The sequence below is a fragment of the Haliaeetus leucocephalus genome, unplaced genomic scaffold (assembly GCF_000737465.1).
Source record: "Haliaeetus leucocephalus isolate CR32 unplaced genomic scaffold, Haliaeetus_leucocephalus-4.0 Scaffold317, whole genome shotgun sequence".
NCBI classification, from domain to species: Eukaryota; Metazoa; Chordata; class Aves; order Accipitriformes; family Accipitridae; genus Haliaeetus; species Haliaeetus leucocephalus.
In genome coordinates this window covers 1,870,968-1,896,288 of record NW_010972753.1, presented here as the reverse complement: position 1 = coordinate 1,896,288, position 25,321 = coordinate 1,870,968, and the positions used below count along the sequence as shown (strand labels likewise).

The 25,321-nt window shown below is 39.1% G+C and overlaps 1 protein-coding gene across 2 annotated transcripts in view; it reads right to left on the bottom strand.

The window, feature by feature from the left end:
- Positions 1-22,428, bottom strand: part of MBTPS2 (membrane-bound transcription factor peptidase, site 2) — a 33,045-nt gene extending 10,617 nt beyond the window's left edge. For both annotated transcript variants that reach the window (XM_010571272.1, XM_010571273.1), the window contains exons 1-8: positions 22,266-22,428; positions 16,972-17,120; positions 15,108-15,246; positions 11,054-11,157; positions 8,476-8,603; positions 4,523-4,641; positions 3,382-3,562; positions 827-921 (exon numbers count right to left, since the gene is read on the bottom strand). In XM_010571272.1, coding sequence (XP_010569574.1) covers positions 827-921; positions 3,382-3,562; positions 4,523-4,641; positions 8,476-8,603; positions 11,054-11,157; positions 15,108-15,246; positions 16,972-17,120; positions 22,266-22,340 — 990 coding nt within the window. In that variant the 5' untranslated portion in view covers positions 22,341-22,428. The remainder of the gene's footprint in view (positions 1-826; positions 922-3,381; positions 3,563-4,522; positions 4,642-8,475; positions 8,604-11,053; positions 11,158-15,107; positions 15,247-16,971; positions 17,121-22,265) is intronic.
- Positions 22,429-25,321: the final 2,893 nt, after the last annotated feature.

Sequence of the window (25,321 nt, the reverse complement as noted above, 5' to 3'; positions counted from 1 at the left end):
AAACACCCGGAAGTGGGAAGTTTACCATCACAGAAACTATAAATATAGCAGATGTAGGAACAGACTTATTTCCATTTCTTTGGGTATTTATCACTAGAGGTCAAAACAATAACAAAGTGGTATGGGTAGAAAAGTTTACAGAGTCTGTACTTGTGCTCTTTTTCTTGTAAAGAGAACTGTCAGAAATATACATCATTGTCAATAAGGATCAGGTACTTTAACAAACATTGCTGTACTTTGAAGAGAGTAAGTCAAAATCCTACTGAGAAAGGTTATGTTTCCATGTTACAAGAAAATCAACATGGTGAAAAAGAATCAAATGGAGGCCCCCTTTTTGAGAAACTGGGCAATCTCTAGGACGTTCTCTTGCATGTTTTTAGTTTAACCTACCAAGCAGCACTGCTGGCTTCAGACAAAATAACTGAACAGATAGTCCAGGGCTTGGCTTTGCCTGTAGTGCTCAGTACCTTTAAAGGCTGAAGCACCAAAATAAGGAATTTCATCTTGTTCTCAAAAGTTGTTTCTTCTCACCAGTATTCTCATCCACTGGTGAAAATGGGGGAGGTGTGCTTCTGCCTAAAGGAATGAGGGGTATAAGATCTTTTCTGGTTCTTCCAGAGACTGATTGATCATGGGAAAAATCATGGCTAATGCTTTGGGGTTTTAAGCTGTAAATGGGGAGAATAACGTAACACATATACCTTTATTACAAACTGCAGGTATTCTTAAGCACTTGAGTCCGCTGCATAAATGTTGGTAAATATTACTAATTTAATTTAAATAATTTCAGATTTACCAAACAGAATTAGCAGTTTAAGTAACTTACCAGGTGGCTGTCCAAGTTATTGCTATATGAAAAGCAAATGTCTGTGAGGCTGTTGTTACTACAACATTCAACTGTGCCATCGAGTCTCCTATAGACTAAAGAACATAGGCATAGAGCAAATGATCAATATTACAGTAACTTCCTGAAAAGAAATCAGTCTCTGAATAAAGTAAGACAATCATTCTGTAGCCTTCAAGAATTATAGTAATTCACAGAGGCTAGCTGTGCTTCAGTCACAATTAAAAATAAGCTTCACCACTTTAACAGTGTCACCTGATTTCAATCATGTCACACACTGATTTTTTCATCTCAGTAAATCTCCTTGAGATACTGGGGATCTACCACTGCCGTGTTCTGAGCATTATGAGTTATAAAATACTTTTATCTGTTGCCCCCAATTTGCATTAAGGTTTGGCATAGAAATTTGTTACCTGCTACTGTACTGATTTCACTGGGTGGCTCTGGAAATGACAAAGACTCAAAAAGTCCTCTTTAAAATGTGAAAGCCTTTACAAGATTCAAGATTTGAAAGGTTTTGAAGCCTTGAAGGCTGCAGCAGTGAATAAATTATGTTTTAAACCGTGATTTAGTCTGGTACAGAATCTTTGTATGACTGTTCTTTAAATGAATTCAATCTAACTTACTCTACAACAACAGCTTTTAAAGAAAACCCACAAAAGAATAGTAACTGTAAGAATCTGTGTCACAGCAACACAGCAGTACCTTCCTTAGGTAGATCAAGCCTGCCATACTGGTTGCTGATTTATCACTGCATAACCTGCAGTCCGCTAACATGGAGCTTTATGCCTGGGGCTTACAGGTGCAAGCACTGTACCGTACAATCCTTTTTTCAAGTACCCTGAGGCTAACCAACCACATATATTTTTGAATAGTGAATGACCATGAAATTAGTTTCCTTATAAACTACACTGAAAACACTTTTTTTTTTTCTTAATTTCAAGAAGGTCCTTGGGGCATTGTTTTCTGTCTAGCTTCATACTCAGATAGTTTACTCTCCATTCGTTTTATGTTCAAGTAGATAGGGTCCATTTGCTTGATACATTTTTATTGATATCTGTATTTATGTCAAGTTGTGAACTGTCAAAATTTTGACAAATAACAGCTGCGAGTGACCGAACAGAGTTCATTTAATTTCAGCGGAATATTCCTCACTGCTGGAGGCTTATGGCTATGAAAATGCAGACAGACTGGTCTGATTAGAATGCAGCAGTGGGACAATGGGCTGCTAACACAATACAGCAACCAAGCTTGGAAGCAATATTGAGTCTCTAGTATTAAGTCTCTAGTATTTCAATCTAAATAGGACTGGTCCAATTGCAGAATATGCAGTTTTATTATCCATGACTCTGAAACTGCATTTCAGAAATCAGCAGAAGCTGAGCATATATACCTAGAGCATCTAAGAATTGGTTCTTACTTGCCATCCCTGCCCAGCTGAAAGCATGTGCCAAAGTTGCCCTCCTCTTCAGAGGGATAGTCCAAACTGTTAGGTCTCTAAAAGCAGGATCTTACACATACTCCGCTAGTTTCCAGTTTAAATATTTATATTAGTTCCAGCTGTAAGATTACTTTCCTTACACATCAAAAAAAATAAATTACCTTTTCAGTCTCACAAGAGAACTATAATGCATCATAAAACACGGGTAGTCGAGCTGGCTGACCTCCTGTTTACTTCCAGTATGATGGAAAAATGCAGTGACAATTTTAAAGCTCTGAATAACATCATACAGGCTTTGCTCAGCAGCAGTCCCTTACCTTTGGAATTCAGTCTCCATGGATGCTTGCATGAAACAAACTCTAGGAGAGCTTTAGGGCATGTCACAAGACATTCAGCCAATTTAACTTGACTGTTCTTTTTTGTTCTACTTAATTTTTGTTTATTGTTCTAGTTTAGTTCAGTCAACTTTTTTTTTCCCTCTTTCTCAGGGGTAAGCTGTTACAGCAACAAGCACTCTAATGTATAAATGAAAACAGAAGGAAATAGACTGAGTTGTAGAAGCAATACGTGCAATCCAGACAAAACTGAGTTTATGGGCAATGACATTGTGTGGTTGAAGAAGCAAATGAAACATAAAACCCGTATAGTGAGACACGTCAGAAGAAGTGGCCGTAATAAAGCACATCATTGGGTTAAGCCATACAATTTGTAATGTCATGCTGATCAAAGCAGTAAGGTAACGTGTGGAATTTACATCTGCAAAAGATCACTGAGTTGATCCATATAGCTGAACTAAAGATAGAGGAGACAATTGTATTATCTAGTAACCAAGTTATGCAATAACCTGAAGAGGCAAATTTCATTATTCAGATCATACAGGATATTTGTATAGGATGACTGGAAGACCAGAGAAATTCTATCTACCTCTCCCTCACTTTCAGATTCCACAAAAATGAATGGCATATTGGTCACTGCTTAAGACAGGATAGCAGAGTTGACTCATGAGAAATCTGTCCCCACAACAAATCCTAAATCCAAAATAGTCTTTAAGACATGATAAAATATAAAATAATGAAGAGAGCACCTAAAGTCATACCTCTAGCTGGAAAGCTTAATTGCTGTAGGGTGGCTGCACTTATACAGTAGCCAACCTGTGACTTCTCTGAAATGTCTCCCAGACAGGAATTCCAGTCTTCCACACTATAAACTGGGCAGTCTTGTAGGTTAGTGACAAGGTCTCCCACAAAAAGACCTCTTGGTCCATTGGCAGGAGAATCCTGAGAAGAAACAGTGAAGTCAGTCATATTATTATAGCTAAAACTACAAGGATTTGTTTACAGTTCTGCCAAATAGCAATGAAATATTTAGGTTAAGACGCTATTTCCACAGAAATAGAAAATCTCAGGCTCCACTAGAATTGATTATTTCAACTTATGATAGAGCATTACAAAGATGACATCCTGCAAAAAGAATAACTTATTTATTGCAAAGAGAAAGAAAAGAATAGGGCAAGTCTCCAAGTGTTTCGGGGGACCTCTTCATATTTGAGTAATTTTTTTTTTTCATGCAAGCTAATATGTTGTGGTTTTTCCCACCATTTTAAGTTGAAGAATCTTAAACTAATACCCTGAATCTTTCAACAAAGCAGGGTGTACATATACTTTCAAAGGTATAAAGCATAATAAATGTCACTCTCCAAGTTCTATCAGTTCACTTTCATATCCAAGAAAGACTGAATCCTTTCAGCTCTGCTGTTCAACTGTGCTGTATTTGATTAAGTCAGAAAAAAATCAGTCCTTCCCAGAAACTCAGCAGTCTATCTTTAGTTTGCTTCCAGCTGACCAAACAAGCAAGGAAATCAGCTCAAAATAATCTTTAACATTAAAAACAGATAGCAATAACTGGAGTGATAATGCAGTTTTCATTAGATTTACTTGGTGCCAATATTGAAAAGAAGTTAAAAAAACCCACCCAGAAATAAGCCTGCAAACTCATCTCAAATGTCTAAACAGTTCTATAGTATGCTCAATAGTCTACCATTATTCATGCCATGTTCCTTCATTTACTAATACTAGAAAACCTGAGACTGAGAAGGAAGCTTTAAGCAGACAAAAAGTGCCATGTATCAGATTCTGCAGAGTGCTGCACTGACCAAATTTGGCTGTGATAATAAGAGACACAGGTACATTTCAGGTCACAAAGCATATAATATGACACCAGTAAAGATCTTTTCTTACCTCCGCGACCTCAGTGACAAGTGCCCCGACACCCGTGTAATAGAAAGGGAAAAGAATGGCTGGCAGCAGAAACAAACCCATGAAACTTGCAACACCAAGAACAAAATTATGCCACACTCCTAAAAAGAAGGAAAAAAAAAAAAATCATGTTTCTAAATAAACACTAGTAACAAAAAGGGGTTTTTGAAATGCAAGATTCTACAGTTACCTTCTAATTAACCTCCCTGAAATAATTACTGTAAGAATGGATGAAAAGTTAATTTGTGAACATAGGCAGGAAAGAAGTATATGTGTATTACTTCACAAACTTAAGTTTCTATGGTGTGACTTTGTAGGGGAGTTTTAGAGAAGCCTCTGAAACCCTGAGAATTATACTATCAGAAAAGACAGAGAAGTGGTAAATACATTTTTAACGTGTTATTCTACCATATTGATATTTCATCACATAACACTACTTTTCCATGTAGTATGCAGTGGGCAGAATATCCAGAAAAAAAACTGGGCTTCTGAATCAATTCTTAAACTACAGTTTCTATCTACAGAGCTGTCATCAATCATAAATATTAAAAAACTAGTGGAATGAAATGTATTAGTTTTCACCTTCTACCACAATGAACTGTTGAATTTAATAATCTTAATCAATGGGCTTATATGTGAATAAACACTGTTTGTCCTAGTCAGCAAGATGGATGAAATTTAGTTGCAACTCAGTATTCTTCATGGTCATCTCCATTATATCCATGAAAATAATTACATGTATATGTGTCAAACAAGATTAGAAAATTATTTGAAAAAAGGCTCCTTTTACAAGAAAATCTGGACGTAAAACCACATCAGGAAACTAAGTTGTGCAATCAGCATTTCCTGACACATTATTTTGGACAACGTATTTTCATTTGCAATCTTTACAGTATGCTGTTCTCCATAGGAAGAAATGAATTGCTGTCATAAGACACACTTGGCTTCCTTCAACATCCAGTGCTACACAAATTTTCTCATTTCATTTGTGTTCTTGGACAAACATTTTTGTATGACCAATGCAGGAAAACTCTGGAATGTTGAGGACTCCTTATTTCCTTCTTACAGTGCTTCATCTTGTTAAGAGGGGTTTGATTCAGTTCTATATTTACAGTACAGTTACAGGACAGGAACTGAAGTAAATATATTTAAAAACATATTGAACCTATCTTTCTTCCACTGTATATAACACAGGAATCATAACATAACTCCTACTTCCCCTGGCTATCTCTACATGTTGCCTGGTCTTCTTTTACAATGTTTCTGATGCTGCAGAAATGAAAGACATTTTTGGAGTACTTCAACTAAGGGTTTGTTGCCATTAGAAGAAGCCTAGTAGAGAAAAGAGAAATCGCTTTAAGAAGCATCTAAGTTTTTATTCATCTCATTGAAAGGCAATCAGATAGATAAAATGTTTCAGCATGCAGTTCTCTATCTCACACATATACATATACATGTACACACACACACACAAGTGCAACAAACCCCAAAGTGTTAGGTAAACATTTTAACTTAATTGTTTTAACCTTTTTATCTTAAGAATAAACTTTATTTTTTCCAGCTTAAGAAATCATCAAAATCTAAGACGGAAACAAAATTCCATTGTAACAGTGTGGCTGCTAGAAAGAGTAAACTGAAAAAAAAATTAAAATAAAATAAATTAAAAAAAAGAGGTGACGGAACTGCTGGAGGGTGACAAGGAATACTTCCAAACAGCTAGGAAAACATGGGCCTTCATACCATAATCTACACAGTTTGCTGTGTGGAATACAGCAGGAAAGTCTAAAATAGAAATGCTTCAAATCCATCCCAGGCAATCCACAGAAAAATAAACTGGCTCAAAATAGAATACTTGTAAAGGCACACTGCTGAGTATGCCATCAATTTCATTTTGCTAAAACAGCCTCATCCCTGGATACCTAAGTCCTTATATTTAAAAAGGAACACTTTACACAACCCTTAAAAGCCCTTAAAATAATGTTTTAAAAATCTTTAACTCCTTTTTCTGTTAAAGACAAAACGTATTAAAAAGGATCTCAAAAAGTAATACGAATATTTGAACTAATTATAAGAAAGTGCTGCACGGACACACTTTTCATGTACTAGGCATAGAATTAATGCAAAAAGAATCAAGTCTTACAAGAACGCTCATTCACTATTCTTGAACTCATGATGCCATCTGCTGTACAACGAATATACTCTTTAATCTCCAGAGTATAGGTGGGATATAAAAGGAATATTTGGTGTCGTTCTCTACTCTAGCTCTTTTACTTAGCTGCCACACAAAAATCTGAAAGCATATCTCTGTAAAGTCAGATCTTCAGAACACTGAGAATAGGTTCATTCAACAGCTCTGACAATTAAGAAAAACTGAGTCAAGTTTACTGCATATCACATTTTATCATTATCAGACATCCTAATTACGAAACATACCTATCATTAGCTGTAAAAAAATGCATATATTTATTATACCTAACTGATAACAAGCCATTGATGCTAACCACTCTTGCAACATGCTTGTTCCTATTGTATTCCCCTATTTCAGGTTTCCCAAGAAACCTGAAAATTATAGGTGTTTGCTTGTCATCAGAAACATGCAAGCAGTTATTTTCTATTATGGCTTATAATCTTTTTTTTCTAGATGATTTCTCAGGAATGTATGTAAGCAACCCATTTTGAAAAGTGGTATGTCTTCTCTTTCAGTTCTGTTCACAGTAGCTGAAAATGGAAATTGATTTGTTTGAGAAAGAGGGCTTCATAAAAGTTAGCCTACTGCAGTAAATGATTTTGGTTCATTAGGGTATTTGGAATATAGATATATTTACTTACCTAACATTTATCATAATTTACTTGACTTATGAAAGCTTGAAAATATGCTTTGCTAAAGGCTTCTGGACTCCCAGCCTAAACCCCTCTATATAATGTTTTAGTTTTAATATTCAAGAAACAATGTTAGTATCTAAACATTACAACAGGCTGGCTGCCGTCCTACTGTCTCCTGCAATAGAAAATCATCAGTATCAAGATCCAAACCAAGATGCTAACTTTTCTATCTTTATTTCAGTGGTTTGGGAACCACCTTTGTCTCTAGAAATCAGTAATACAAGTGATTCAGTAGCGTAACACAGTCTCAGTCTAACTTTCCACAGCAACAGGGCTCTACTTCCCAGTAGCCAGAGACTTCAAAAAACATCAAATCAAAAACATTTGGCGGTTATTTGGAGCCAAAAGCTGTGATTCTCTTTGGATGTTTGTGTTTTAGCTTTTATTTTCTCCTGATGGCAACATCAAAACACAGTGACCTGTATAATAACATAACTCACTTGTCACTGAAAATCACTCACAATACTATTGAAAAATCACATAATAGATTGGTCTTGTTGCAGAAAACGGTAGTGAATTGCTCAGGGGTGTTCACCTGTGACAGCAAGTGATGTTCTCATACTACCAGTCTTCTGGCTGAGTATTTTCCAGCTTGTGTGCTCCAAGGTTTTGCTACTTAGGCAGTACGCATCATAAAACAAAACAAAAAAGCTTCCTCACCTGAGCTGGTGTAAGAGCTTATTCTAATGAGAGAGAGGAAGGTCACAAACCACACTTCTTCCCCAAGCACACAACTGGAATTTCTTATGCACAACTATTTTGAATCAGATCTAGGACATAGTAACATTTTTCATGACAGGAAATTGGTACTCATTTAAGCTCCTGGAAACTGTGTCTCCTCCAGTAAACAGCACAATATGGACAATAATGATCAAGTGATTTTCTGAAATCACAATTTAGATTCAGAACAGAAGGATCACCTTTAGGTAAAGGGAAGCTTTTGTACTTCTTCATTTTAAACCTTCAATCCTCCATCAAGGATTCACAAATGATGCCCGTAGAATAAGTAACTGTGCTAAGCAAAGACTTAATAAAAAAGCACAAACTATTACCTGCACAGAATATCCTTAATTGCTGGACTGGAGATATCAGTTGCAAGTGGGTTGTGAACAGGTCAACAAATGCTCCAGGATAGACAATGAAGATAAAAATCCCAAATCCATTAAATCGTACTTGTTCTCTTAAAAAGAAGAAAAGAAAAATGAAGTGGTGTTACTGTAAACAAACAAAAGAAAAACTGAGAGATTCTACATAGTGCACATATTTTTGACAATGACAATAATTAAAATTATAATTATAAAACAAACCTAATTTTTCACAATACGAATAATTGAAAGATAATTAAACTAAAGGATGTTTTCTGCAGTAGTCATCACTTTTAAGCAGCACACATTTGTAAGCCTGGTAAAAAACAAAGGATAAGTTCAACTTCTTTTCTGTCTCCTGGTAGCAGCAACTCATAAAATACTTAAAAACCCCAAACTACTTTCAAGTCAACATATTTTTTAACATTTGGGGGATTTTTTTCTTTTAAGTAAAAAAATGGCAGCCTGTAGGATGCAGTGTCAAACTAATCTATGAAAAATTATCTGGAAGAAGCAATCACTTTCCTTTTAAAGAAACACTTACAGATTTCTGGAATTTGTAATTTCTCTGTTTCTCCTAAGTGAAATTTAGACTAAACTGTAAACTAACAAAAATGAGATGTCATAACAAAAATGACATGTGTTCTGAAAAAATGAAAACAAGTCAAGAAGTTAAAAGGACAAATGCTATTTAAAATATATTAGTAGCTGACACTGTCGTACAGATAATATATATACATTTCAGAGGTTTTACAATTGCCTTTAAATGGCACTTTTTGGAATAACTATGTAAAGGTTTTATGAAGCTAGAAATTTCATAAGGGACTTATAGGGGCATGACAACCATGTTCCAAGACAATTACATTCCAATTATTATTCCAAGACAGACCAGGCATGGATCAGCTAATCCCATATCTTTACTGAGACAGTACACTGGGCATAGTATTTTATTTATTCACATTTATTTATTTATTGTGCATATACATTAAAGACGACACAGAATTATGCAAAACTAATCAGAATGAAGTAATACATCAATTCCCCAGAGTAAAGTCATCAGACACACCCATGCTACCAATTAGTAATAGGCAGTCTAATGCCTATACATGATTTCATGACTTGGGTAGGAGGTACAGAGGAAAGAAGAAAAAGGCTTTTTTGGCACAAGCCTTGACTAAGCTAAGGCTCAACTATTTTAAGCTCTTGTAGTTCACAGCCAATCCTATCTTGAACTGAAGTTGGCGAAAGTGTATTAGATTTCAGGGAGTCAAAGTGATTTGCCAGAATAGTAAAACTTGCACACAGCACAGCTATTTAGTAAAGCCTAAACCCTGAGGATTGACCACAACAGCACTATAGACCCAACCTGTGCTAGGAGGAAGAAAAAAAAAAAGTCAAGCCGAAAAGAGCAACAGCAATGTATATTGGACAAACTAATTTCTCCCCTGGAATAGCCAGGAATCAATTTTTTGACAAAAATATAATCCAAGCTTGAATATTCAGAGCATTTGCTCCAGATCTTGAATGAAGATATCACACCACTAAGGTGTAAGAATTATTCATTCTGCTTAAAAAGAGCTCTGTAGTTACTCCTGGCTTCTCTGCAGTTAGCCAGCAACATGTGAAGGCACTGCAAGAGAATGGAAATTTTGTTGCTTCTTCTTGTGGTGGGTTGAGCAAGAGCTTCATCCTCCACAGAAAAATCCCTGTGGATATTAGGGGAAAAAAGCTGAGAGACAAACAGAGCATATGAAACACAGAGGGTCCCAAACCAGCCCTTTAATTGAGAACCTTTGGGGTTATAAAAAAAGGTAGTAATGGGTTAAGATGCAGTCATGACTCCCTACACTCATGAAAATCAGAGAAACAGCTTAGGGCTTCACGCTCATGGGACACATAATGACAATGTCCAGGAGAAATGCAGAGGACACCTGAGTATCAGTCCCAGTAACCACCACTTAACCTTCTTATGCTAGAGTGTCATTTAACAGTAACAACTAAGCATGTCAGATAACTTCTTTGTGAAGTAATCATCCTAGTTAAGTGACATTAAAAGTATCATCTTTGATGAAAACTAACACATCACTGAGACTAATAGGGGCAAATCACATTTGACTGAGTTACTGCTTCAGCCTGTTTGTATGCTACTTCACAAGCTATGTTTAAACAAATCAATTTAAAATCTATTTTAAAGTACCATTGTGCAATAGCGCACAGGTCCTCTTCAAGTGCCACAGCTGCAGAAATGCAATTGTTGTGTGAAAAACATGACCACTTTAAAGAAGTATTATTTTAAACCTGAGGCAGCATGGTTTATTTGCAAAGCAGAAGTCCTTTCTCATGATCTGTAGAATAGACACTACATTAAAACTCTATCCTTAATTGTACGCCCTTCCAAACCTAAAATCTAAGGAAACTATGAAACACAGAATAAACAGACTCTGTAGATAAACTGAAGCAGTGCAAACAACATTCACCTGTAAGCACATGCTCTGGAATATTAGGCTTTGTTGGCACATAGAAAGAGAAAAGTAATTTGTATTACCGAATAGCTGCCACCCCATGGCCGACTTCATGTATCACACCGCTGATGAGGATTGCAGAGAAGAAATAGGTCAGCTGGCTGACAGGCAAGTTTACACCAGGCACCTGTTGATGTGGGCATGACAACAAAACAAAACACAGGAGGAAACCAAGGGGTACAAAGACAAATCATTCTGCCCCTAAACTTGCTGCTCTCACTCAGCTTCTTCAGACCCGCAACAGAATAGGGGCTGTTCTCATGCAGCTCTATCAGCTTGTACCTCTTCTCCCAATTTATTCAATGTATTTTAAAATATATTAAATATATATTCTTTTGTTGAAGGCTGAAAAGCTCTCCAGGCACAAAAGCCTTCTCCCCGCCCTACTTATTCCCCACAGCCCTGACAGAATGTGTCCTACTCTATATTAAGCTCAACAAGTTTATAAAAATGTACACAGACTTCCACTCAAATGAAACAGGCTTGGCAACTGTGAGCATTAGTTGACATTTCCTGCAGCCAGTCATGTAGCTATGGAGAAGATCCACCCTTCAAAAAAACCCTAAAAAGACTTGAGCCCTAAAAGTTCAAGTTGGTGGAATGTAGAAGAGAGGGTGTGCACATGTACCAAAATAAAAACTAACTATTTTTAAAAAGGTACACACATGCACAACAAAAAATTTAGGGCTCAAACGCTATGAGCCCTAAAAGTTCAAAAAATGAGCCTACAACTGGAACTGTCAGTCTCCCTTCTCTCTTGCTATCCAAATCATGAGACTATCCCAAATTTACAAGGCCAAAAAAAGGGTAACTTTTGTCTATTGTTCAAGTTTTGGCAGTCTACATACGGCAATTTAACCTTTAAAAAAAGCACTTGAAATGAGTGTACTATTTTGATTTACATAAGACATAATATGCAGTCCCCTCGCATTCCTCCTGTTGCTGTGGATTCCCAGCACTCCCCAAGTCCTTCCCTGTACTAGTCATGAGACACCGGCTGCTTCCAGACGGGCTTCAAAGCAGTCACGAGTCAGAGAAGGAGGAACCATCCTTCTCTTTCCTCCTGAGGGACCTTTCTCCTGCTCGGTTCCCATCCCCGCTCAGCCACCGTGCTGCAGCGGGATGATAAGGCCACTTCTGCCACTTGCTCTGCGACAGGTCTCCCATCTGCTCCGCAGCTCTCCCCGCTCGCCGCAGGGCACGCTCCGCTGCAGTCACTAACACCTGACGTGAGCACAACTTCCATTGCAGTCCAGTGGCAGAAGAGAGATGCGAGGGGTAAAAATTCCCGGCCTGCCTATAGGACTCTCTAAAAGCTGCCCTTGTGGGACACAAAAGGATGCAGATCCAAGTGAGCAGGCCCCATTCGATTCTACCTTCATGCGGTCCCGCACATTCCTCAACTGTATGCATGCACCTACCCGTGCAGCAGAACTCTACGATAGGTCGGTGAGACAACCTAGCTAAAAGAAATCCTTCAAAAGACTGTTTTCATTAATGTTAAGCTGAATAATTTCACAAATTCTGTCCACAGCGTGATCATGACCGAGCTATTTATCTTAACGGGCACGACTATCGTACCTCGCTGTAGGAAGACAGCGGCTCTTCATTCATTAAGCATCCACCAAATGTATTACAGCATCAGCTGGTGGCACTAGTGCATCAGTTAACTGGCCTTGCCAGTGGCCCTCTGCTCCAGGCATGCAGGAGGACAGACAGCAATAGCAAGAGTTGTCTTAACACCACCATCACGATAGCCCGTTAGAACACAGCCCTGGACGCTTCCAGACTTCACGTCCAAGAAGCTAGTTTAAGATTCACCTAAAAGGGAAGCTAACTCTTATGAAGGGTTCTGAAATAAATAGCTGTATTTTGCTAATAAGCATTGTCATCTTATATTTTATGGCCTTCTGGAAATGCCTTTAGTAAAAGAGGATCCTTTGCTAGTAACTGATCTGCCTCTTTCCCACTTTTGTCAACAGGCAACCAACACAAGAGGGGGCAGCTGAAGAAAAACAGCCCAGTTGCCTACAGATGGGTGTTTTATATAAAGTACATGACTGAACAAAAAAGGAAGGGTACAAAAATCTTAATCAATAAAACATAAGCAGAACAGTATCTCCCTCTCTCCATAGCCAAAGGCTAAAGGCTAAACAGATTCATGCCACAGGCTAAAGTTCAGTTAAAAAAACCCCAACTTGCTCTCCTCCAGGCAGTCAAATACAAATAACTAATTTAAATGAGGAGAAGGTCCTCCTGACTTGTTCTGCACCTCTTTGCAATCACACATGGGTCACGTTTTTGTGTCAACTTATGCTAGCACATTCCCCTCAAAAAGAATACTGAAACACTTTTAAAGGCAGAATTATACAACTGTGACCATTCAGAAATGAAAGAATGAGGTAGGAAAGAAAGAGAACCACGAGTCATCTTAGGAGAAGTAACCTTCTCCCCATACATCACATTATCCCCATACATTACATCTTTTTCAGTACCAGTCTGTCCTTTGTTTGAGTGCAGTGATACTGCCAGCAGGCAGTCACTGAGGAATCAATTCCACATTGAAACTGTGAACATTATCCTAGATTTCTGCTTTCACAGTTCCAATTCACACCAGATTAATTCCAAAGGCTCACCTTTACTTTGGTTGCCTCTATGTTATTTTCTCCAAAGAGCAATATATTGCAATTGACCGCTTTGGTGTCACAGAAGTGGATCGATCCATATAACGATCTCAGGAAATGAAGATGGAAGGCAGACATACATGCTTAGGATAGACTCTGTTGGCATGTAAATTAACAATTTTCTGTCTCATGCCTAACCAGTGCTCTACTGGACGCAGAGACTGCCTGCTCCTGTCTGCTTCTGGAGATCATTCAGGAGCAGGCTGTGGAGCAGGGGACTGCCCTGGCAGTATCAGCAGTTCTCTCCCAGGTCTTGTTGCCTGCTTTTGCCAACACATACCGCCTTTGCTGCGTTCACCCTGCATGTGTGAGACAGACCCAAACCGTCCCAAAGGCACCGAGTTTATGGCACCTGCCAATGATCAGGCTTCCTGCACTCATGCAATTTAAGTCTAGCTGCACGCAGTCAGTTTAGCGCTTAGAGGAAGGCCTACCACGGCAGCACACAATTCCCAATTTCTGTTCGCTAGACGAGCTGAGTATTTAAATAGAGGAAAATGGTTGGGCACCCCGGCTTTAGGCCATGCAGCAGAAGGCAGAGCAATCTCAGAGGACTTTCTGCATTTCTGGAAAATGACCATACATTCTGGCCAGATAGCACTCTTGGGGAAATAAGGGTGGCTAGGAATCCCTCCAGGTTAAAAGTGTTGTAAGGCAATGTCAGTTCTTCCACTGCTGCCTTGCGCAGAGATAAAACAGAGAGTATGTGCAATCTCTCCCATTCTGTGAAATACATTCCTTTCTAAAACCACACAATATATTGTCCAGCATCAGAAATCCATAAAACAATTAAATACATTGTTATTAGGCCTTTGACTAGATACTGCCAGAAACAGCACTTTCAATTTCACACTGTAAATTAGGGCGTAAGTCCTTGAACAATCAAAAAATATGCCATCTCTTCACTGATGAATCTTTGCTTCCACTATCACACAAAGCTCTTTACACTTCTTTCCTTTTCCACTGATGTTTTTTATTGTAATAAATGAAATAGAACAACTCTCTTCTTGTGGATTATGCATGTGCTCTGCAAACTTTAAGGCCACCAGTGCTGCTACATTGCACAGCTCAGAGCAGGCAAATTCTTAGCTCCATTTTGTATTCTTAGTACTATAATAATTTAGGGCTTTTCAAAATTACTAACCAGCTCTCACTCCTGAGAATTTTTAATATAAACTCTTCCACATGTTTGTCTTCATTTGCCTTCCCCTGTTTTACTACCTCCGCTCCCCATTTTTAAGGCTGAAAACAAACCAGCAAATTTTTATGTAGATGAATGTCAGGAGTTAGGTTATTCTTGCATGGGAGAATTTAAGCATCACATACTCCATTAGGAGGCTGGTTAAGATCAGTTCACAACTCTCAAATAAAGACCTGAGGAGAGAACACTTACCACAACTTGCAGCATACGATCATTCTGGGCTTTCGGTGCTTCGGTGAGCATCTGTGTCAGTGTTTGCATCAGTGTCTTTCCGAGAAGAATAACAGAGCCAAACATGGCAACGATACCAAACACCATTCCTATGCTGAACCTATAAAGAGAAGCAAATAGTTTAGCAGTGCATAGCCGCAAGAAGATAGGGTATATTCTCCGAGCATGTAACTGCTTCAGCACAACTTAGCACACCAAACTCATAGGGCAAAACTTATCTGATGCTACTACCATTCATGTATCAACAATCCAGTACAAAATATTAGCTAAAGGAAACTAGTAACAATAATAAGATATACTAATAACATTGACTAATAACACATAATATTTTCCTTGTTTAATAAATGTTTTGCATCTAAACTACATCCTGATTAATTTTCAAATATTTTTATGTTGTTCTTACACGTTCTAAATTTTATTCAGTTACCCAATACATGTAACTTGCCTTTAGCTATGAATATAAAAACTTCACTAACAATGTACAATGTACCATGTTGCACCACACCATCAGATAGCTAAAGACCTGGATCAAATGATACATATTTATTTATATAACCTTTTTCAATAAATTTTGCATCTTCCTTACAAACAATAAAAAGAGCTAAAGACCAATAAATGAGACTCAGCCTTTTTTAAAGAACAACAACTAAAAGGTACAACTACAAGACCAGATTAAAATCAATTACTTAAAAAACATTGTCCTTCTCACCAATTTATTTTTCATTAAAATCTGTGTTGAAAATCATTCAATTTACATCAGTCCACCTAGTGGTGAATTTTTATTCAGTGTTGTTATTATTATTTTACAATGTCCAATAGTTGAAGGATGTGAAAAAGTTTATTTTCTAGCTAAAACACTTCAATTCACTACCAGTCCTTCTTCCTCTCACAATACCATAACTGTTCTCTTACCACCCTTAAAGCCCACTGGGAATTAGTAGATTTATTTTAAGCAACATGTACTTGTAATGTTAATTAAAGAGACTGGTGGAAACGTTATACTGTAATAAATTATACGCATTAAAAAATTGTGATTGATATAGAACTATTTCAGACTGAAATAATAAAAGCACTACATACAAGAGAAACACATGTGAAACAGACCTCTCTTATTACTATCTCACTGAGCGTAGCAATATAGGAAATGAAAAGAAATTCAAACCTTACTAATTTTATATTTTCAGAGCAGATATAAAGTAATGCTAGGAAGGCAACTGAGGCAATAGTTTTCTAAACCAGTCCAGGAGCACCCATACCAACCACCCTGCTTACTTACCCATGCCCAGCAACCAGTCTGTGCAATCTTAGCAGGGAAAGGTACAGGCATATAAAAGACAGAAGGTAAGCAATGTGCTCTCAAGCAGGGACAGCTTCTGAATGTTTGGGCAACAACTGACAACAGAGATGCAACTGTCTTTGAATACTTTGTAAACTCTAGTGATCAGGGGAGAGCTCAGTGTACAGTGATGGACAGATCTAGGACATGAGAAGCTGCTTTCAGACCTACTTCTGTATGCAGCATTACATGTGATAGCTGTACTCTTCAGAATTGTGTATAGTTCAAACCATAGGTAACAATAGTTTACAGATTTCTAGTTTTATAGCATTTCAATATGCAATCTATATTACAGCTATGTATTTTTTAGCAGAGGAGAAAGACTTGAACTGGCACAGTACAATTACAGCAACCACACTGGTTTGGTTTTATCATTAGCCTGGTGGAATAACCATGTCTATCCATTGCACTTTTAAGGCTGAAAGGCACAGATGTGGTTAAGTTGTTGACTCTGTATTTGACAGAGGAAAAAAAATCCTGAATTTATACCATAAATACAGAAATCTGGGTTTCCATCTCCCCCAGTTGTAGAACTGGCGGTTGAAGAGAGCTGTTTGCCATCGCATGTGAAAAGGAGAGACGCTCAAGCCGTATGTCAGCAGCCAGTCTTCATAAGATGCCTTCAGAGAGTTGGATGACTGCAAAAGAATGGAAAATTAGTTTAGCCAAAAACGTCTAGGATGATTTTGTGTTACGTGACCAAGCAGTAAACGTGATCTTTTTGTATATAAATGGATGTATAACTTCAGGTAAATGTCCTGCACTTTATTTATATTTTGACATATAGGTAGGTATGGGGTGTAATATGAAAACGTTATGCCACTGTTTTGATGTAAATTGCAACAGTTCTAGGATTGCAAGAGAGATCGGGTATCCAATTTGACAAAGAAGATCTTGTATCATCTTTCCTAGTGTTAAAATCACTTTCAGTAGGTTTTAACTGTCTGGTTAGAAGGCTAAGGACTGAACTGTTTATGGTATTTTTTCAACGTGAAATTATATTCCAGTAAACATTTTAAAAACTACAATAGAGAAAAAGGCTTCTTTTGGTTTCAGTTGAAAAAACTTTCTAATATCGGTGAGATATGGATCAGTACTGTGGACACCCTTTAGTGAGGGTAAAAATAAGGTCTATTTTTCAAACACAAAGACTATGTCTAAAAAGACTCTGAAATATTTGATCATACTAACAAAAAGCAGAAGGAATTTAAAATTATCAACCTCTAGAGCAACAGCGATTTCACTATGATAACTTCCCAGCATTTCAAGATACTACTGCTAGAATGCCTTGCTACTAGTTGCAAAGATTTCTCTTTATGAGAAAAGCAACCTATAAGCTATATGATTAATACTTATCTGCAGTATTATCTGATATTATAGACCGAGAGACATAGTTTTGCAATCGCTACTTTATAGTACATGGCACTTGTCTTCTCAATAGGCTTTACTCAGCCTGTTTCATGGAAGCTAGTATCAGAAACTCAACTGAAGGAATGCTTTCCTTGGAGGTGAAAAAGGAGCTCATAGCTCAGGAAAAGCACACCAGAGCTTTGAGCCTTCCGACTTTGAGCAGTTCCCAAGGCAGGAGTGTCTCTTGACATAATCCAGACAAGTCTTTGGAGCTGTCTGAACTGGAGCATTGTTCCCCAGTTTCCCTATGAGTTCTAACCTGAGAAGTAAATGGTATTTATAGAGATAAAACATCAATATAGAAATAGGCATGCACTTAAAACATCTTCAACTTAACTCTCAGCATTTACATTTTCAAGGAAAGTTAAATCTGATTAATTAGACAGATTCTTGAAAGGCGCGAAAAATGGGATGTTAATTTATATGGGAAATTGCTTATTAAATGTTGTTTTTATTTGGGAAAAAAGATGTTCAGAGTGGGGAACAGTTTCACCTACTGAAGACATGGGGAATGCGTAGTGCACAAGAGGCTCCCTCCTCCACCCCCAAGAGGAACTTCACCAGTTTCTGGCTGTCCTCCATGGTTCTTTTAACAAATTTAGAACTTGCCAAGTTCCTTGCATTCCTCCCGTCCTGCTGCGGTAGTGGTGGGGAGTGAGGATCTCATCTGGCACAACTATATTCATAGCTTTTCTCATTTTGTTGAATTAATTAAAATGTGAACACTAAAAATTTATTTCAAGTAACAATTTTCCTAGGACACAAGACCCATTTACTCAGGTCATTGTTCATGTATCACCTATTACACCACTTATCCTTTCTGCCTGTATATTTGTCTGCCATTTCCTTCTTCTTCACCCTACTGATTTCAGCCACATTTTTGTTCAGTCAGCTGAGGGCAATGACAGAAGTTTTCATCGTGATGTATTCCCTCATCAACACCAGTCACTCCCTATGACACCACTCGGTTTAGTGTCCACAACTAGATCAGCATTTGCTGACCCAGCATTTGCTAACTTTAACAGATCACAAAGATGATTACACTTGTACAATTAATAATACGTAAACCAAAGAAAGAAAAAGACGTCCTCACATGATCTACCAGATAATTAAGATCAAAAATACGTATGACATTAAGTACCTCTGACAGAGAAACTGCCTTTTGGGAATTAAGTGCATCCCATTCATTCACATAGAGTCCAAAAAAACCCCAACCAATCACATATTATTATAATAAAGCTAATTGGATATATTGATTTGGCACTTTAAAAATGTGTTCCTTTTATCACATGCAAAACCCACTTTTTCCCTAGAAATGCCACAAATTCATTCCAACCATACCACAGCCCCACTGTACTAGCAAGGCATAAATAAACATGAAGTTTTTCATGAGAAATAAGGGATTACTGACCACACATTTGCCAAATGGGGAAAAAAAAAAAAGAAAAGGCACCCAAATTCATTTTCCTTTTGCATTTTCCTCACAAGGTGTGTAAATGGTATTCATGATCACTAAATGACGGCATCCCTTTGCAAAATATTAAAAAGCTCTCTGCAAACTTTTGCTCCTCCTGTCCTGAGCCCAGTAGCATCACCACATTACCACATGCACCCTCAGGCCCCAGTATGATGTGTGACAGTATCCTATGTTTCATTTCAAACTTCCTCCACACAGACCGTAGCTCTTGAGTTCTAAGTGATCTTTGTTATATTAATTTTACTATAAAAGCAATGCCTTTTTTATTTATGCAAGCCTTCAAAATAATGAAGGTCTGCTAAATACTCCAAGAGCTCCATAAATATCTGCCAGCAAGTGGGAGTCCTTAACATTCTTCTTTGCTGACAAAATCTGTTCAAGAGCTCTGAACCATTTCAGCTTCCTGACCTTAAAAGCCGAAGGCTAACCTTGACTGAATGCATCTAATGCACCCTTTATTTCTCATAGCAGAAGGAGAGACAACCTTCTAGCCTTTGCTCATTCCTGATCCTTCAGGCAGAATGAAACGGAATGATTTAGGATGCCGGGGAGCAGGAATTTAGGGGTCTGCCTGAGTGATTCCCTTTTGTAGGATCCAAGCTTCAATGGAAACTTTCATGCCAGTGGTTCAATGAAGAGCAACAAGAGGGACCTAAAATTCCAAGTCCCAGCTTGATTCAGCATATTTTCAGTTTGCTAACATAATCTTGTAATGTAACTCTAGCAATATTATAATATGTGAATTTGTTGGTGCAAAAATGCATTTATACACACAGTTATGTCTTCTATATTGTAGACTTTCTAAGAGTCAGACTGCCTAACAAAATGTTTGAACAAAACCAGTAAAGGAACAAACTGAGCAAGAGACATTGCACATTGAACAAGTTTACAGAATAAACATCGAGTTACAGCACACATCCCTCTCTTGCAAAAAATATCAACAGGATCACGCATGGAAAAGTACTCCTGTATTATTTTTTCACTCATGCTCTGTACATCCTCTTGGTGTAATTAAATTGTAAGTAATTTGAGGTTTTAGCAGGGACTGCCTTTTGCTAGAGTTGCTAACAGCCTCGGGTTATGAATGTGGTGGGAGATTTACAGTACCAGCAATAAAACAAGCAACCCTGAGTTTCCTAATAATATAAATCTGGTTATTTAATCCAAATTCTATTTTGGCTGTGGTGCTCAGTGAAACTTATCATTGAGATGTAAGCACATGAGATCTACCAGGCAGTTCACTAAAACCCAACAGCTCCCACATACTTCTAGACGATTAATAACCTTTATCAACTTTTCGTTAAAAGATCAAAGTTAAAATGTAACTCCTGGACTCTCTTGCTTGCTATAGCATTCCAGGCATTCCCCCTTCTTTTTCAACATAAATCAGGGACTAAGTTGGCTCCAAACAATGTGGTTGTTTTTTTTTCTCCCTTGCTGCTGCTAACCTCTACCAGAGGTTGTAACAAGAAAAACAGTGGCTATTCTTATCAATGACAGAGAATGATTTTAACGTCTCATGCTGAAAGAGATCTTCAGAATCTCAGAGATACAAATGGGTCTCAGCACTGTGGCACAACAGGTCCACTACCTGAAGTCAGCTCTTGCTTCACATGCTAAGATTCTTCATCAGACACAAAGTTACTGTCAAAAGAAAACCAGCCTGTTGGCTGACCTTTCTGGTGGTTTTTGGTGTGTCTCACTACAGTCAGGAGCACTTTTTTCTGGTATCCTGCCAATCTTCTAATGTGTTTCAAAACAGTGCCACATTTGTTTCCAAATACCTAATATAGACTTGATGTGATAAAACCTGAAAAATCTTCAGCTAGATTACTGTATTTTTTATTGCCATTATTTGGCAATTAATAGCTCTCATCACTTACTGAGCTACGCTTGCTCTCCAACAATTAGCAGCAGGGGGAGCCACTTATTTTTCCAAGTTTTCTCATCACCTAAAACCTCATACTTCTTCCCATATTTTACAGGAGTGACAAAATGAACGTTTTTTACTCTGAAATCGCTAGGCCCTATCTGTGCTTGGGAGAAACAGATGCAGCTCCTGGACTGTAAAAACTTTAACATTAAAAAAAATAAGAGAAAGTTAGAGATGAAACCTTTCATTTCATTTTTCCTCATATTTAACCAGCATACATCCTAGTTTGTGTACATACTTCAGTCACCTCTTAGAAATCATACCTCTCGACCTTTAAAAGAAAACACTTCATGAGACTCGTGTAATGCACAAACACATCCCTAGATACAATGAGTGATGTCTTGTTGGTGTATTTTCTTTTGAAGCCTTCCCCTCTCCGTCAGGAGGAAAAAGATGAGCCTTAGAATACTCTCTTTAGTTATTTACTTAAAAAGTATTTGTACTGAGCTCTGTCTCAACATTTTTTCTTTAAATAAAACTAAGGAAGTTCAGTAGAAAAAAAATGTGCATTAGTTATGGTTTTTCATACAGTCACTGTAGAGGAATCATGGTTAACTATAAAGCACAGCAAACTTCTCAATTAAGGCTGGGTTTTGGGGTTTTTCTTTTTAAAGTTACTAATACTTTAAAGCCCAGAAAGCACCCTGAGGTGCCACAGAACCGTTTAACCACCAGGCTAAAGGCCGGATTCCCTACCGTCTTCACAGATTTAGTCCCGGAGTACAGGCCCGAGACCCCCGCAGCCGCCTGGCCACCACCACCGGCACCACCAGCACCACCACCAGCACCACCACCAGCACCACCTCCTCCGCTGTTTCGGAGGGTCGGGGGAGGCGGGGAGGCCTCTCCCCTCTGAGGGCTCCAGACCCCGCCCGGGGAGGCGGAAGAGGGGGACGGGGGACTGAAGCGGCCTGCGCGGGGGGCCGGGGGCTCCCGCCGGGCTCCTGCGCCCGCAGCCCTCACCTTGAGCAGCGTATCCGCCAGGTAGACGGCGCACCAGCCCCCCAGCACACACACCACCACCGGGATCGGGATCATGGCGGCGGCCGTTCCTACGGAGGAGCCCCCGGAACCAAACCTCTCCCGGAACCTTTCTCCCTCGGCTTATATTCCCCGGTCGAGACGCTTCCGGGCTACGCCCGGAGCGGCCGGGCAGGTCGCGGCCGCGCCGTGCGCATGCGCAGTGAGGCGGCCGCCTTTCCCGCCGCCGCGGCGGGCGGGGCGGACTGCGCCCGCGCGGCGGGCCGCCGCCGTTGCTCCTCCTTATTGCTAAATTTACTTCAGCTGTGTCTGTCTACGTGCCTCGCGAGGAGGTGGAACGCGGTCTTTTTATGTTACTTGTGGGATGACGGAGGCAGTCGGAGGCGAGCCACCCTCCCCTTAGCGGGGCTCCGCTGCCCGTTAGGCCCCGGCAGTGCCTGTGGTGCTGCGGGTGGGAGCTCTGTGGAGAGGCCGTACCCCTGTGGAAAGTGGTCAGGAAAACGTGAGGGAGAATAACAGTCAGTTCACGGTGGTGGGATTAAAGCAGACTGCGGAAGCGCTTCGGGCGTGAGCGAGGAATAGGGTTCCCCTTAACGACGGATATTCTTCCAGAAACGCAACGCTGGCTTCATGACGCAACAAAATGGTTTCACGAGGCTTGTTGTAAAAGTGACTTTCAGGCAAACGCTCTCTGGGACATTGTGTTTCGTTCCCAGTCCACTGTCACACTAATTCTCTGATTGTGTGCCTCACTTGATCTCTCTCACTGCTGTTGGGTGTGCTTTTTGCTGTTACTAGAAGTGGGACGTGCTGTGGGGTCACCGATCTTAAGAGTTGATTTCTCAGGGCCTCTCTTAGTTTAAAAACTTTCACTCAGAGCTTGAACACTAAAAGCAAACAAGTACAAGATTTGGCAAAGGTTAATGGAATTTATTTGCCTACACAAACTTCCCTTTCCCTTTTCCCTCTTTCCCCTTTCCCCTTCCCCCTTATTTCTAAAGATTTTTTAGGCATCAAGACAGCAGCAGTGGGAGAGCCCTCTGCAGTTTGAGGCTTTCAAAGGTCCACCTTTTCCTCTGTGCTCCAGACAAACTTTCCTTGGTCCTGGTTGGTGAGAAATTACTCAGAAGGGCATCTTTCTCCTGAAAATGCTTATTCCAACCATCCTTCAGCTCTTGATGTGTTAGTCTGTGGGTTCACGGACCATTCTGTGGAAGAGCTGGGACTGCCATTAAGAGAAGGGTTCATAAAACCAACCATAGCCTGTCTTTTCTACACAGAAAGCTTTGTAAAGTTGTGTTATTAAAAGAGGTGTACTGTTGTCTATCCTTTGAATCCAAAAATACATCAAGCCCTCCTGCTGGAATTTAAGTGTTTTTAATGCTGTTTTTCCGTCACATTTTTAGGTTTTTCAGCTCACTCTTTGTTCTATACATGCTTCTTCATCCTGTCCTTCCCAAAATGGATGCTGCGAGCTTTCCTTATGCTCCCAGCAGGAAGAACATCTCAGCTCTGATCTCCTTGACTCTTTTCAGCTCCCTTGCTTTTCACTGATAACATGGCGTTGCTGAGGGGGAATAAGGGGCTATACCTCGGGAGATGGTTAGATCAGCAAGCAAGAAAGGGGAGACAGCCCTGGCCAATCTCTCATCGCTGGCCATTGTGGGGGCAGAGGGGGAAGTGAGAACTGGCATTAGCATGCCTGCTTTCACTTGTTCTCTCTTTGGTGAATGTCTTTCATCTCAAGTCAGGGATGGTTTTCCTCCAAGTTTAGATTTTCCATCCTCCTTAAACCCCTGCCCTTTGGTGGGAGCTGTTCATGTTAACTGATGCCTTATGAGAACTTTTGAAAGAATTTCATTCCAACGTAAAAGCTGAAGAATTACGGGAAGGATATCTAGCCCTCCATGCAATCAAAGTGGAGTCTGTGCACCAACATAGACAACTTTGGGGTGTCCCCAGCATCTCAAAGCAATTATAAAGAGTCCCAGAATAGTCAGATCTGATTATGACTTTTCTGCAGTGGTTCCCAATCTAGCAAGTGCAATTGCAAATCTTTGAGAAACGGTGCAGATGTGGTTAATTCTATACCTTATTTGTTGAAAACTCAAGTTGTTCCATAGACCAACATGCATTTAATATAAATATACAAAACTTATTCTAGTGGTGGTCTTTGGAAGCAATGGAGGGGAATTGTATTCAAACAGTTAAGAACACAAGCACTACTAGTGACATAGCCTCACGGAAATCAAGCGTAGTAAAATGGACATGTTTAAATGATCCAGTCAGTAAACAGCTTTTGTTACACTATTGTATTTTTCTCTAAGTTCATTCAGTATACTGCATAAAGTAAGGACCTGAATTTTATTGAGTTGGCGTAGAAATTGGCAGTGCAAATAAAAAAGAATGCAACTAAAATATGCAGTCTGCGTTTTATTGCTAGAAAGTTTATCACAAGAAAACAAACAAAAATGAGAATTTTCTAGAATGCAAAGATAGATAGATATTCTGGGTGAACTGCCAGCCCCGCTTTTTTTACTTGCTTAACTTCAGTGCGCATTTTGCCCCTGGCAGAAAGGCAAAGTTAATCCTTGTTCCTGTGGAATGAGACCGTTGCAGGCTGTGAAGTGTTACAGGGAGAGATTGCATCTTGCATTTTGAAAATTAAGGTGTTCAGGATTAAAGATCTCCACTTCAAAATGGTTCAGGAGGTAGTACAGATACTGATACACTTTACCACTGCTTGTTTTTCCTTACAGCCACATATTAAGCAAAAGTAGTGACTGAAGGAAAATGCCATGCAGTAATCAGGTTAGTGCACAGTATCCATGCATTGTTACAAAGCAGTGTAACTATCAGAGTTTTAGAAGTCACAGAGTTTTAGAAGCTGAGGTGTGCATTAGTGGGATGGCATGGGTGGACCTCAAAAGGGCAAGTACCAAAGAATGCTAGAAAACAGTCATCAGGCAAGAGTATCTAAGCTCACGCAAAACTTTAGACAGGAAAAAAAAAATCTCATAAGCATAATAATACCGATT